The sequence below is a fragment of the Choloepus didactylus genome, chromosome 4 (genome assembly GCF_015220235.1).
Source record: "Choloepus didactylus isolate mChoDid1 chromosome 4, mChoDid1.pri, whole genome shotgun sequence".
NCBI lineage: Eukaryota > Metazoa > Chordata > Mammalia > Pilosa > Megalonychidae > Choloepus > Choloepus didactylus.
This window is the reverse complement of record NC_051310.1, coordinates 121,670,214-121,685,160: the sequence shown is the minus strand read 5'-3', so window position 1 is coordinate 121,685,160 and position 14,947 is coordinate 121,670,214. Positions and strand designations below refer to the sequence as shown.

At 34.8% G+C, this 14,947-nt stretch overlaps 1 protein-coding gene across 1 annotated transcript in view; it reads right to left on the bottom strand.

Annotated features, from left to right (window-relative positions):
* Positions 1 to 14,947, bottom strand: part of ALDH1A2 (aldehyde dehydrogenase 1 family member A2) — a 123,239-nt gene that overhangs the window by 75,864 nt on the left and 32,428 nt on the right. Inside the window, exons 2-3 of the mRNA XM_037835397.1 lie at positions 504 to 608; positions 187 to 327 (exon numbers count right to left, since the gene is read on the bottom strand). Of these exons, the coding sequence (XP_037691325.1) occupies positions 187 to 327; positions 504 to 608 (246 nt within the window). The remainder of the gene's footprint in view (positions 1 to 186; positions 328 to 503; positions 609 to 14,947) is intronic.

Here is a 14,947-nt window from a genome sequence, read left to right as displayed (position 1 = left end):
AAAAGAGACTCTCAACTGATCTTCCACTTCTCCAAATGATCCCCAAAATCTTGTTTTTCATAAGTATTATGCATTTTTAGCTTTCTCCCCAGGTCTGCTTCACATGATATTTCCATAAAGACTGAGGAAACTAAATTCCAGTGGAATGGTAAAATTTTGGTAAAGACTTAAAGTTAGGCTACTTACTGCAAGAAATGCTCTGTCTCGTTCCACCAAGTCTGCAAGCTTATCCAACAGATGTCCTCTTTCTGAAGCATCCATCCTTCTCCACACTGAACCAAGAGAGAATGCCAGTCGGGCTGCCTGCACTGCTTTGTCTATATCTGCCTGTTAGAGGGAAAGAGGCACACTGAAGAGAATTAACACTCCAAATGAAGGAAGAACTGTCTACTCTCAGGAGAAAGGTGATAATGAAAGTGGTGTTGTCTAGAGAGCATAAGTTCATTGACTGGCTGTTTGAAGCTAATTATTTTACAAGGAATCTTTTTCCAAAAAAGACATACCTTGTCAGCTTCTTGAACTTCACACACCTGTTCCCCTGTGGCTGGATTATAGACAGGGAATGCTTTCCCACTCTCTGAGTTCTGCCACTCATTGTTAATAAAAATCTAAAGGAAAAAAATAACAAAAGAATCTGTGAAAAAGATGATAAGAACCCAGTCAATGGCCAAGTATTACTGAAGTTCCATGGTAATAATATTTGCTTGCTGGGATATAATAACAGCATAGGATTTGAAGAGTTACAAGAGACCTTAAATAATATCTATCCCAGCCTCACTCTCAATTCAAGAATTTCCTCTATGATATTTTTGGCTCAATGTCATCCAAAGATTAAATATAGTTCTTATGTATATTTAGTGAAAGAGACAAATAAGGATGAAATGACAGCATCTCACATACACAGAAACCACACACTAAGGCTAACAAAACACTTATAGTTCAAGCTCTGGCAAATTTCTGTAAGAATTAAACCATGGATCACACTGATAGTCATCAAACCTTAGACTCTAATTTTTCTGTCAGAAGCATAAATGACTTTGCAGGGGAATTGAATGGTGCTAGAATAAACATTCACCAAATTTATAGCAAAATCCTTAACTGAGCGATTACTATGACCAAACTAATTAGTGAATTAAACAAATTACATGTGTAAATCCAAATTAGATTTCTTTCTTTTTGCTGAGTAGGTTATGTGGCTCAATAAAGGAAAAACGGCTGTAACTTTCAAATCGGTCTCCCTAGGATTTCTTAACAGTGCTGGTTTCCTGATATATGAAATGGAGATTATATTTAAAATGCAGAGACTAATGGTTAAAGAAATTATTCAAGTCAATTTCTCATAAGATTTGTAATAAATGAGTTAAAGGAGAAGGGGAAAAGATAGGCATAAAGATTTTTTTTAAATTTTTATTTAGATTAAGAGAAAAATTCAAAGTATTATTTTTAAACTATGGAAGCTCAAAGCATATACAAAGATATTTTATCTTTAAAATTTATGACACTACAATAAAAATGTCTGAATTTATGAAGCAGTCAACTTAGGAAAAAAGACCATGGCAAATTGATTTATTATTGCCTGCCATCTTAATAATCACAAACAAGACTAAGTAAGTACAGATCTACAATTTTAAATATCAAATTTTAGAAAGTGTTCCAAAGCTTTCCTCTCACACTTTTCCTTGATTTGATAAATAATGGATCTGTGTAAAAGGAGGCATTTATTAAACTAAAGCCTTCTTTCCATGAAGGTTTTTTAAAATAAAGGGAAAGAAAAGACCTTAAATGTGTATGGCATTTAACACAAACGTATTGAGCACAAACTCAATGACCTTGTAATTGTACAGCATGTTATAGTTTATAATACACAGTTTATAAATAAACTTAACATAATGTATTCATTTACTCAATAAATGCTTAGACACTTCTAGACTTACATACTTCTAGACATAGGAAAGGCAAAGATGACTAAGAGTTCCAGCCTTTCAGATCTTACAGTGTCTAGCTGTTCATCAAATACTCATAATAACCCAGTGAGGCAGAATTCTAATTTCTCTATTAAAGATCAAAAAATCGAGAGGCAGGGAAGTTAAGAGTCCAAAGAAGCACGTTCTTGTCATGGCTCTCTTCAAAGTCAGCTGCTCTTTCTGTTACTGTTATCTCCACGATTGCTCAGCCCAAAGAAATACAGCTAATTAATATCAAAGCCTCGCCTAGAGCTATACTTCTCGGACTCTTAGTCTAGTTCTCTGTTCACCCCACTTAACAAATTTTTTAACTCCTCACAGCTCATTATATCTGCATTTTCCTGTGAAACACAATATGATCTCCAAGATAATAAAAGAAAATTAAGAGATTAGTTTCACTATGCATTCAATTCTGGAGTATTATCAGGTTTATGGAAGAAGAGGTCTTACCAATATTCCTTATTATTTTTATTCACTATTTTACTGAATCGAACTTCTTAATCTTTGTAATATCATCAGGGTCCACTGGGTCCAATTTTCATTTTTAGTTTCTTTGTTTAACAGTTCTAACTATTTGTAAAGATTGATAGTCCATGATTTTATTGTTACTTAGAGGCCTTCCAAAGAGCAAAGAGAAAAATTACCTATTTTCTAATAGAATAAAACTCATTCTCTAACCATTATCACTTGGGTCCATTGATCATTTTATAAACCTAAAACTCATTCTCTAACCATTATCACTTGGGTCCATTGATCATTTTATAAACCTAAGATATATTATAGGATCTCAGTGATCTTATTTATCCTATATCTTGAAATACTTTGCTAATTAATCATCACTTATCAATTATTCCCAAGTAAAAAAAAAACTAAAATAATAAGAAAACAAAACAATGATGCAATTGCTGATAAATAAATAAATAATTCACCACTATTACACAATTCTTCAGTTTTCTTATTGTGTTGTCCAAAGTAATGCATCACCTTTCAAGAAGGTATAAAAGAAGTCTGGAAACACCCACTGTGCCACATTCTTTGTAGCATTTGTTGAACGTCAAGAATTCAGAATTTCTCATTTCTGCCCATAATGGGAAAGAGAAGAAAACTGATAGAGGAAAACATTCCACAATTATTAGATGCATCAGAGGACGAAGGCAAAAAGAAAGCAGCACTCTAGACTCTATTGATGGGAGTGAAATTGCCCACATAAGCAAAATCTTGTATTATAAGACTTTAGGATAGATAAATTTTCTCAAACTCAAGAATCAAAGAGTAAAAAAATGTATTTCTAAAAGCAAAAAGGAAATATAATATTTGAATCCAGTTGGTCCTTGAATAGGAAGGACTTTATTATGCAATATTTTGCAACAAGAAACTGGACCATCCTGTTTTGCTGTATTCTTTCATCTCTTATATCTCTGCATCAAAATTTACTTGATATTATTCATAAATGGACAAATGCTGAAGGCAGATGTATATACAAAGGTGAATGGAAGGAGAGGGATTATGTAGAAATAAAAAGAGTTCATTGGATGGATCAAACTAACTGGTGTTTATAAAACTAAAACTGGAAATGTGTTTGTAATTATGGAACAAAAAGATGGTTCATTCTCTTTTCTACTAAATCATGAGCTTCAGTGTTTTCAGAAGTATTGCATCATGACAAAGTTTATGCAAGAAGAACAAGACTAGTGAGCTGAAACTTTCTAGAGATGTGTTTAAAATTATGAATCAATATTTATGAGATGAATAATTCCAGATTCATACATAATGGCTGCTCAGCAGTTAGCTACATTGAAAGGCCATTGCCCATTTCAGGCATGTATACTGACAAAACCAGAAAAATAAGGAATAAGAATTTGGTTTGCTATGTTTAAATTTTTATTTTGTTGTTTTCTCTATATCTTTATTCTTACCCCTTTAAATTATTTATAAAATGACTTAAATATAAAAAATAAAAAGGATCTATTGGACCCAGACAGTAAATATGATAACCTTTTCCTGATATGCTAAAGGTTAAAATATTTGAAATGTTTACTAATTATTTCTGCAGAACCAGACTTACAATACCACATTTTAAAAACTTGCACTGAGAAAAATGTACAATGTTTTATACTGTAGAATGTAGGGGACCTAGAGATACCAATTAGTGGAGGGGGAATGACAGTCTAATAAGAACAGATAAACTATGGAGGGTAATCTCAATGTTATGGGAATGCTCAGGAATGATTATGGTTTGTAAACTTTCTTGGATATAGTAAGATCATGTTGGAAGCAATAGAGTTATTTTAGGTTTTTTTTTTCTCTTATTCCTTTATTTTCTTAGGGGTTGTTAATTTTCTTGGGGTATGGTAGGAACATGTTGGAAGCAATGTAGTTATTTTAGATTATTTGTTTTTCTTACTCCTCTGTTTGGACATGGTTTATTAATTTTCTTGGGGTATGGTAGGAACATATTGGAAGCAAAGTAGTTATTTTAGGTTATTTGTTTTCCTTAATCCATTGCTTTGTTTGAAATGTTGTGGGGTTTTTTTGGTTGTTGTTTGCCTGTTTGTTTTTAATTTTTTGATAAACAAAGTTAAAAAATTGAAAAAAAAATCAGTAGAAAAATGGGAGTAAAAACTAAATGATAAATAGGGTGGGATGGGGGGATGGTTTGGGTATTCTCTTTTCACTTTTATTTTTTATTCTTATTCTTATTCTTTCTGATGTAAGGAAAATGTTCAGAAATAGATTGTGGTGATGGACGCATAACTATATGATCATACTGTGAACAGTTGATTGTATACCATGGATGACTGTATGGTTTGTGAATATATTTCAATAAAACTGAATTAAAAAAAAAAAAAAAACTTGCACTGAACAATTGTAAAGTTGTTCTTTCATGAATTGTAACAAATGTACCACACTAATGCAAGGTGTTAAAAATAGGGTGGTATATGGGAACTCTATTTTATTCATGATTTTTCTGTAAACCTACAACTTCCCTAATCGGAAAAAAAAAAAAAAAAAAAAAAAACTTGACAACTTTGTTGGTAAAAGGGATAGCAAATTCCTACTATAATATGGGGGCAATTTCAAAAGTTTATGCTGTCTAAAGTGGTATTTTCTGACCAGGGCTCCTGGGAAAATGGCTGGTAGTTGGTAGGGAAAGTACAAGATGAGCCTGGAACACTGTTGTGCCAGAAATCAAGTAAATACTTGCCAGTTGATGGGACATATCAAAAAGACTCAGGAGCTAACATGAAGGGGCTCCTAATGAACAATACTTGTATAATTTAAACAACAAAATAAATAATGATAGCAATAGATTATAACCCTTAGAATAAAAAAAGCATCAAAGGAAACAAACAGACAAAGGTACCCAGTGTTCTTTTTACTTCAATTGCTCTTTTTCACTCTAATTATTATTCTTGTTATTTTTGTGTGTGTGCTAATGAAGGTGTCAGGGATTGATTTGGGTGATGAATGTACCACTATGTAATGATACTGTAAACAATCAAAAGTACGATTTGTTTTGTATGACTGTGTGGTATGTGAATATATCTCAATAAAATGAAGATTAAAAAAAAAAATACCATGGCATTAATATGTCATAATGTATTCATCCTCGTGATGCACATTTGGGTTATTTTCAATTTAGCACTACTAGGAATGGTGCTGCAATAAATATTGTTGTGCATGTCTTTTGGTGAGCATATGTATACATTTCCGTTGTGCACATACTTAGGAGTAGGGTAAGTGCATGTTCAGTTTTAGTTCCCATCACTAGACAGGCTTCCAGGGTGGCTGTACCAGTTTACGCTCTCACCAGGAATGTGTGAGTCCCAGTTTCTCCACATCCTTGCTAACACTTTGTATCGTCAGTCTTTTAAATTTTAAGTCATTCTGATGGATATGTAGTGGTGTCTCATTTTGGTCTTAATTTACAATTTCCTTATGACCAGATGAGTATATTTTCATATGTTTAACTAACATTTGGATATTCTATTTAAGTGTTCATTTAAGATTCAAGCTCGAAAGCTCCATGGCCGGGGCAGGCCCCATCTCAGGCTCTGGGGAAGAGACCACGCTAGCCATAGGGGCGTGGGTGACCTGGGCAAGTTGGTGCACAGGACTTGGCAAGGGTTCGGCCCGCACGGCCCCAGCCCGAGGCGTGGAGGGGCTCCAGAGCCGCGGGCAGGGAGGCAAGGTGACTTCTCCCCCTCTGGCTTGAAACAGCTGAAGGAAACAACAGTACAAGATGAGAACAACAAAGGTCTACAAACTCGTCATCCATGAGAAGTGCTTCGGGGCCAGCGATGATGAGTTAGTCCTGAACCCTACAGTGTTTCCTCACATCAAGCCCTGAGATATTGTTGAGATTGCTCATCCCCTGCTTTTGTAGATCAAGTCACTTAAGGAAGATTTACAGAAAGAAACTATCAGGGTGGACACGACTGTGACACAAGTGTTCCGGCTGAGACATTATCAGGCCGTCAATGTGAATACTGTAGACCCCAAGGATGTGACCCTTGACCTAGTGGAATTAACGTTTAAGGATCAGTATATTGACCCTGGAGATATGTGGCCACTAAAGAAAAGTTTGATGAGCACAAATACCTACATCACCCAGAAGGTGGAATTTGCTGGCATCAGCCACACAATATTCCATCATATGTATACACCCGAGTTCGCCCTTCTGCTCTTCAGTCAATGGACCCAAGGGCTGCCTCTATCTGCTGGCAATCATAAATAATGCCACTCTAGACATCAGTGTGCAAATGTCTATTTGTAGTTCTTCTGAGTGTATACCCCGTGGCAGGATTGTGGGATCATGTGGCAACCCTGTACTTAGCTTCCCTTGGAACTGCCATGCTACCCTCCAGAGGGGCTGCACAGTTCTGCTTCCCCACCGACAGTGAATAGGTATACCTCTTTGAAACCCTTTTTTAATTCAAAAGTACCACATTCACATAGTGAAGCATTCAAACAGTACAAGGAAGCACACAATGAAAAATAAATCCTTCTCCCCAGAAGCACCCCGTGTCTTCCCTGTGTACTGTGTACACACAAGCATATTTATGTCTAGTTGACTCACTTTTAGCAATGCTATGGTGATCAGTGGTCTCAGGTGATGCAGACTGATCCCCCATTATAAAGTTCCCCCAAAGACCTTTCACCTAATGGTTTCATTCATTGATGACTGTTGCAAGATAGTGATTTTCTAAGTTAGTCATTCCTTCCATGTTTTTTAGCCAGAATCCTTTTGTATAAAAGAACTTTGCATCATCAACTAGGACTACATGATTATTCTGAGATATTGATCCAAAAAGACAGGATTATGGATTAATTCTTTTCAAAAAGGGACATTTTTTAAAGTTGTTGGGTTTCTAACTTTATTCAGGTGTTTGCCCAAATGTGATTTTCAATAAAAGTATTTTCGGACCACCAAAAAAAAAAAAGTTGTTGGAAGGTCAAAATTCTTTAAAAAATCTAAGCAACTACCAGGTGCAACAGGAAAGAGAATGGGGAGTTGATGTTCATCAGGAAAAGTTTCTATTTGTGGTGATGGAAAAGTTTTGGTTACAGATGACGGCGATGGCAGCACAACATTGTGAATGTAATTAACACCGACGATTGCATTCTTTCTGAAAGTGGTGAAAATGAGAAATTTTATGTTGTATATATGTTAACACAATAAAAAAAATTTTTTAATGAAAAAAAAGCATCAATGAGTTCATAATGATATAAATAATAAAAATAAATATTGATTACATAAATACAATTTTATATAAATAAAAATTCATGACATAAACACATGGGGAATACAGAAATGCTCCTCCTTAGAGTAAAATTCCAACTAACAGATGTGAAGGAATGATGTAATTAGATAATCACCATTTAGCAAACACCACAGTAATAACTGCTTCAGGTAAGAACCATAAATGGATGGTAAAAACAGCAGGCAACTCTCTCTCTAAGCCACCTTGGCAGGTGATCTCATTGCCCTCCCCCTTTAAGTGGGACCTAACTTCCAGGGGTGTAAATCTCCCTGGCAACGCAGGATATGACTCCTGGGGATGAATCTGGACCCGGCATCATGGGATTGAGAACATCTTCTTGACCAAAAGGGGGATGTGAAATGAAATGAAATAAAGTTTCAGTGGCTGAGAGATTTCAAATGGAGTCAAGAGGTCACTCTGGTGGACATTCTTATGCACTATATAGATGACACTTTTTTGGTTTTAATGTATTGGAATAGCTAGAAGTAAACACCTGAAACTACCAAACTCCAACCCAGTAGCCTTGACTCTTGAAGACGATTGTATATCAATGTAGATTACAAGGGGTGACAGTGTGATTGTGAAAACCTTGTGGATCACACTCCCTTTATTCAGTGTGTGGATGGATGAGTAGAAAAATGGGAACAAAAACTAAACGAAAAATAGGGTGGGATGGGGGAGTGATTTGGGTGTTCTTTTCTATTTTTATTTTTTATTCTTATTCTGATTCTAGTATAAGGAAAATGTTCAAAAATAGATTGGGGTGATGAATGCACAACTATATGATGGTACTGTGAACAGTTAATTGTACACCATGGATGACTGTATGGTATGTGAATATAACTCAATAAAACTGAATTTAAAAAAATTAAAAAAAATAGCAGGCAAAAGTACAACGAACACCTGAATTTTTACATAGTCTCAAAGTATCTCCCCTCAAGATAACTACTAATTGCAAAAGGGAAAACTGGCTTTACATGGAGAAACCTGACAGGCACCACCTTTCAAATGATCATAGACACCATCACCAGTAACTGGACAAACTGATATCATGTGCTCCTGATTTGATGCCCTGAGAAGGAAACAGGATAAGTTCTGTAATATTCTTTCCCAAAAGGCAGAACCTAAATTTAATCATGAGGAAACATCAGGCAAACCCAAATTAAGGCACATATTACAAAATAACTAAAGCATACCCAAAAGTGCCAAAGTCATGAAAGACAAGGAAAGATTAAAAAGAAAAAAAAAACTGTTTCAAACTAAAGAACACTAAGGAGACATGAAAATCTGATGCATTATATAATTGTGGATTGGCTCCTGGACCAGAGAAAAAGATATTATAGGGACAATTCATGAAATTTGAATAAGGACTTTAAATTAGATGATAATATTGTGAAATTTGCTAATTTCCTGATTTTGTACTATGGTTACGCAAGATGTAAACATCTGGGGAAGATTAATGAAGGGTGTATGGTAATTCTTTACACTGTTTTTGAAATTTTTTTCTAAGTCTGAAATTATTTCCAAATGAAATGTAAAATAAAAGTTTTAAAAAATTAGTGTTTTCCTTTGGTGACTACCTTTTACACTGTAAACACTCAATAATAATTTGTTAAATGAAAGCATTGGGGGATTCAGCATCTTATTTATAAAAGTTCATCTTTAAATGTGAGTTTGCGGAAAATGAAATAATTTAAACTCTGCTAAAATATACATCCCAATACTGACAGAAAGTATTAATTTTAAAATTTACAAATGGTTTCAACCCAAAGGCTTACAAAAGTCAGAGCAGTCATAAGGGAAAATTTGGACTTCTCTACTCTAGAGCTCTTTGAATGAAGAAAAGTCATTTGACCTGCCTAAGTGAACTGACCATTGCTCAGTTTACTCGTCTGTAAAATAAGGGAGTTGAACTAAATTCCAAGGTCCTCTTGACTTATTGTATAATTCTGTGTTGCTTTAATTGAAGGCAAAAGAAACAGATGACCCAAGAAAGAAGGTCCCTGTCTGCTCTAGGTTTAGCTCATAAAAGCTAACTTTCTTTCTATGGCTGTGAAGAAGTATCCATTGACATTTTATGAGTTTTTGCTGGTATTAAAAGACATAATGGATTTGGTAGGCACTTAATTAATGTTCACTGGAATGGAATGTCTGCTGGGAAAGGACATGAATCACTGTCTAACATCTTTCGTGATAAGATTAGAAATACAATACCATACCTCCCACCCCAAGATAAAATCTGAAACACACTGAAGAATGAAGAGACTAAAGAGTATATTTGGGCTGCAAAATTTCCTTTTATTATTATTTAAAACATACAAAAAGTATATGTAACATATGGAAATTAGTAGGCATTATATTACAATACAACACGAACATACCATTCAAGCATTAGAGCATTACTATCATCACTAAAGTTTCTTGTGTGTTTCTCCTCGGTCCTGTCCTCCTGCTTGACCCACCTTGCCCCCAGAGGCAACCACTCCCCTGAATTTTCAATTTATTTATTCTTAAATATTTTATTTTTTCTTGCCATAATATACTAATTATTGGGTGCAGGTTTCCATATATGTCCATCACATCAATTTTGTGAAATGCATTGTTCACATCTTCTTGATCTTTATTAACATTTTATCTGCTTGCCCTACTGATAATTCAAAAGCTGTGTTGAAACCTCCCATCCTGGTGGTGGATTAGTCTATCATTTTTATCTTTATAAATACTAAGGTTATTTTATTAGTGAATATAACTAATAGATCTCTCTGGTAAAACAGAATTAGTTACCAACAGGAAGTGATCCTCTTTATGACTAATAATGCTCTGCCTCTTAAAATCTATTCTAATATTAGTAGAGCTACCCAAGCTTTTCTTTAGAATTTGCCTGATATATCTTTTTCCATCCTTTCACTCTCAACCACGTCTTTATTATTTTGATGTGTCTCTGAAAGTGATATATGGCTAGATATTATTTTATTCAATATGAAAATCTCTGTCTTTTAACTGGCAAGTTTAATGTGTTTGCATTATTGTGATTAATATTGTATTTGGACCTGACGCTTTCTATTTATCTTGCCTAGTCTTACTTCCAATTTGCTCCTTTCTTGCTTTCAAAAGGAATTGGTTAAGAGCACTACTGTATGTTTTATAATTCAATTTCTCCTTTCTATTGGTTTGGAAGTTGTGCATGATATTTCTATTCTTTTATTGGTTATCCATGATATTTACCAGGCATATTTAACAACTTAAAGTTTAAAGTTAATGTCTTAGCCCTTCTCCCAAACAACACAAGAACCATAGAACATTAAATCTAATCACTCTTCTCCAGGGGTCTACTTGTCATGAAATTATTATTTTATACAGAAAATATTTTCTTATATTTAAGAAGTTATTTTATCAATTTTTATTCTCATTCTTCATTGTTTCATCTCAGACCTCTGAAGTAATTTTCCTTCCTGACATACAATCCTTCGAATTTCACCTAGTAAAGATTTATGGAAGGTAGAGTGTCTCAATTTTTATTTGCCCAAACATGAATTTACTGCATCCTCATTTTCAAAATATACCCCAGAAGAGAGTATAATTCTAGGTTAGCAGTTATTTTCCTTCAGCATTTCAAAGATACCATTTCAACATTTTCTGTCTTGCAATGGTGTTTATAAGAAGTCTGTGGTGTCTACTTAATACTTCTTTGTTGATAATTTGCTTTTCAGATCTTTGTCTTTGATGCTCTTCAGTTTCACCACAGTATGTCTAAGTATCACAGTTTCTTTTTTATTTTTCCTGCTAGTTATATGTTGTGCTTATGGGATATATAAATTTTTGTCATTTATCAGTTCTGGTATATTTGTAATCATTATCATTGTGCTTTGAATATCATTCTCTCTATTCCTTCCTTCTGGAACTCTAACTGTTGCACCTCAGTTTCTTGTTAACCACTCATACTTTCCAACTCTGTCTCTCCGTGCAGCAGTTGAGTATTTTCTTTCAGATCTATCATCCAGTTTACCAATTCTGTTTTTACCTGAATTTAATCCACTACTTTCAATGTTTATATTTTTATTTCTAAAAGTTCCACTTGATTATTTTTCAAATCCACCAAGTCAATATGTTTGTTTGTTTTCTTTTTAAATGCACTTTTATTGAGATATATTCATATACCAGATAATCATCCAAAGTGTTCAATCAATGGTTCATGCTATCATCATATAGTTGTACATTCATCACCAAATGTTTGAACATTTTCATTACTCCAAAAAAATAAAAATAAGAATAAGAATAAGAAAGAAAACCCAAAAAATCCCATACCCCTTATCTGTCTCTATTATTTATTTATTTTTTGTCTTTGTTTTCTTATTCATCTGTCCATACACTGTATAAAGGGAGTGTCAGTCACAAGGTTTTCATAATTACAGTCACACCACAAAAGCTATACAATCATCTTCAAGACTACTGGATTACAGTTCAACAGTTTCAGGTAAATCCTTCTAGCTATTCCAATACAGTAAAACTAACAAAGGATATCTATATAATGCATAAGAATAACCTCCAGAATGACCTCTCAACTCTATTTGAAATCTCTCAGCCACTGAAACTTTATTTTGTTTCATTTCTCTTCCCCTTTTTGGTCCACGAAGGCTTTCTCATTCCCATGATGCCAGGGCCAGGCTCATCCCCAGGAATCATGTCCCATTTGCTAGGAAGATTTATACCCTGGGAGTCATGTCCCACACAGGAGAGAAGGCAATGAATTTACCTGCAGAGTTGGCTTAGAGAGAGGCTATATCTGAGCAACAAAAGAGGTTCTCTGGGGGAGACTCTTAGGCACAATTATAAGTAGGCCTAGCTTCTCCTCTGCAGGAATATGTTTCATAAGGGGAAGCCCCAAGATCGAGGGCTTGGCTATTAAATTGATGGTCTCCAATCCTTGAGAGAATATCAGGAGTTCCCCAGGTGGGGAAGTTTAATATTTCCATATTTTTCCCCAGTCCCTCAAGGGGGCTTTGCAAATACTTTTTTATTATCTGCCCAAATTATTCTGGGATGTATCGGGGCATCACACTAACCTGTACAAATCAACAAGATATCACTCCCTATTCAAGACTCCATGTAATTATGGTGTTTGAATAAACTGACCATACAAGTTAAATTATATAGTGTGCTACAGAAAATAAATACACCAAATAAACATCTCTTCCTTTGGTCTCACACACGAGTTGAAGTTTTAAAACACAGTCAATATCGTCTTTTACCCTTTAGTCTGATTTGCCTTAGCCCTAACTAGATCAGCTTCATTCATATCCCTAATTGAAGTCTGATCTATTTTTCAGCTTTTTTAACAGTTGCTGTATGGGGTAATGCTGACTTTCATAGTTGTCAAACTCTAGCTCTCAGTCTCAGATGTCACACAGATACCCGATGTTCCATGGAACAACCAGGTTATACACAAAGAGCCCAGCATCTTAGAATTTAGAAATAAATATGACAAATTCAGGAATAGATGTGACAGCTATAAGAGCCTACAATCCAGGAACATCTACAATTAGCCTTCCCCTGATAACCTATGATCTCAAATTCTAATCTCAGAGTTGGCACTTTATATTTAGTCCATATTAATGAGATGGTATAACAGTCTTTTTGTTTCTGGCTTATTTCACTCAACATACTGTCGTCAAGGCTCATTCACTAGGGCATGCCTCAAAACTTCATTCCTTCTTGCAGCCACTCAATACTCCACTGTAGGCATATACCACAGTTCACCATTCCATTCATCAGATGATGTACCCTAAGCCACCTTCATCCACTGCTAATCGTTAATAATGCTGCCATAAACATCCGTGTGCAAATGTCCATTCGTGTCCGTATTCAAATGGTTTTTTTTTTCATTGTTCCAAAACATTTTAATTAAAAAAAGGTGAAGAATCTGAAAAAACTGGGGGGAAACCCAGAAGAGCATACTGTGTGAGTCTACTGCCTCAGTCACAAAGAAACATCATCATTAAAAAAGATATTAAGTTTAATACAAATTTTATACAAATTTTGTATAATTTTTAATACAAATTTTATACAAAGAAAATGACTATTCAAATGGTTTTGAATAGATGACAAATCCATTTAAGAGATTAATGGACTAAGAGATGACAAATCCAAATGCTGATAAGGATATGGAGCAACAGGAACTCTGATTTACTGAGCCTGTCCTAGCTTGTCAGTCACTTTTGTCTGCTTGTGCCATGGAGTTTAAAGTAGATTCCTAAATTAGCAGAAGGCATTATTTGGACCAGAATGACTATCACTGGAGCCTTTCCTGTGGCTCAACGAGCCGGTGTGGGAGGGTAGCCCCCGTCCCTCCCCCACCAGGGGTGTGGCCAGGCCCTTCCTGCAGCAGCTGACCTCCACTGGCACCTTCAGCTGTGCGCAGGCCACCAGGTCATTCTTTATATCTCTTGTTCCTTGCTTGTTTTTAGAAGATTTCATCTTTTATTTCTTTTACTATTTTGAGCATAGGGTTTTTTTATATTTTGTTTATGATAATTTCAGTTATTTGAAGAATGTAAGGAATATATAATTTGATGTGCTGACTCTTATTCAGGATGGCCTGTCGCTTGATGATTTTTGTGCATGTGAACTCATGTCTCACTGAAATTAATCTGTGGAAATTGTGAAGTCCTAAACTGGGTTTGCTTTTTTCTTTGAAGGATTTGCATTCATTTCTGCCAGGTTCTAGGGGTACTGCCAATTTGGAACACTTCAGTTCTCTTCAAAGATCAAGCCTAATGTAGAAGTCTCAGGTTCAGCTCTTCTACTTGCAGTAGGTACTGGGGTTACTTTCCTGTTCCTAGAACTGGTATTGGCTTTTGCCACTAGAAACACTCCAGCTTTTGCATTTTCTTTCAGCTGCCTGATCCATTTCAGATCACTGTTCTTTAAATCAATCAGTACATTGAAAATAATGTATGTAAAGATAGCTTGCTCTACTATTTCTATTTAAATAGTGCATGAGTATTTGGTATTACACTTTGTAATGTAATATGTAATAAGGCAAGAAAAAGAAATAAAAGTCAAAAAGGTTGGAAATACAAGAAACAATATTATCTTTATTTTCAGACAATATGATTGTCTGTGTAGAAATTCCTAAGAAATCTACAAAAAAATTACTGTACGTATAAATTTAGCAAAATCCCAGGATACAAGTTCAAAGGTCAATATACAATCAAACTA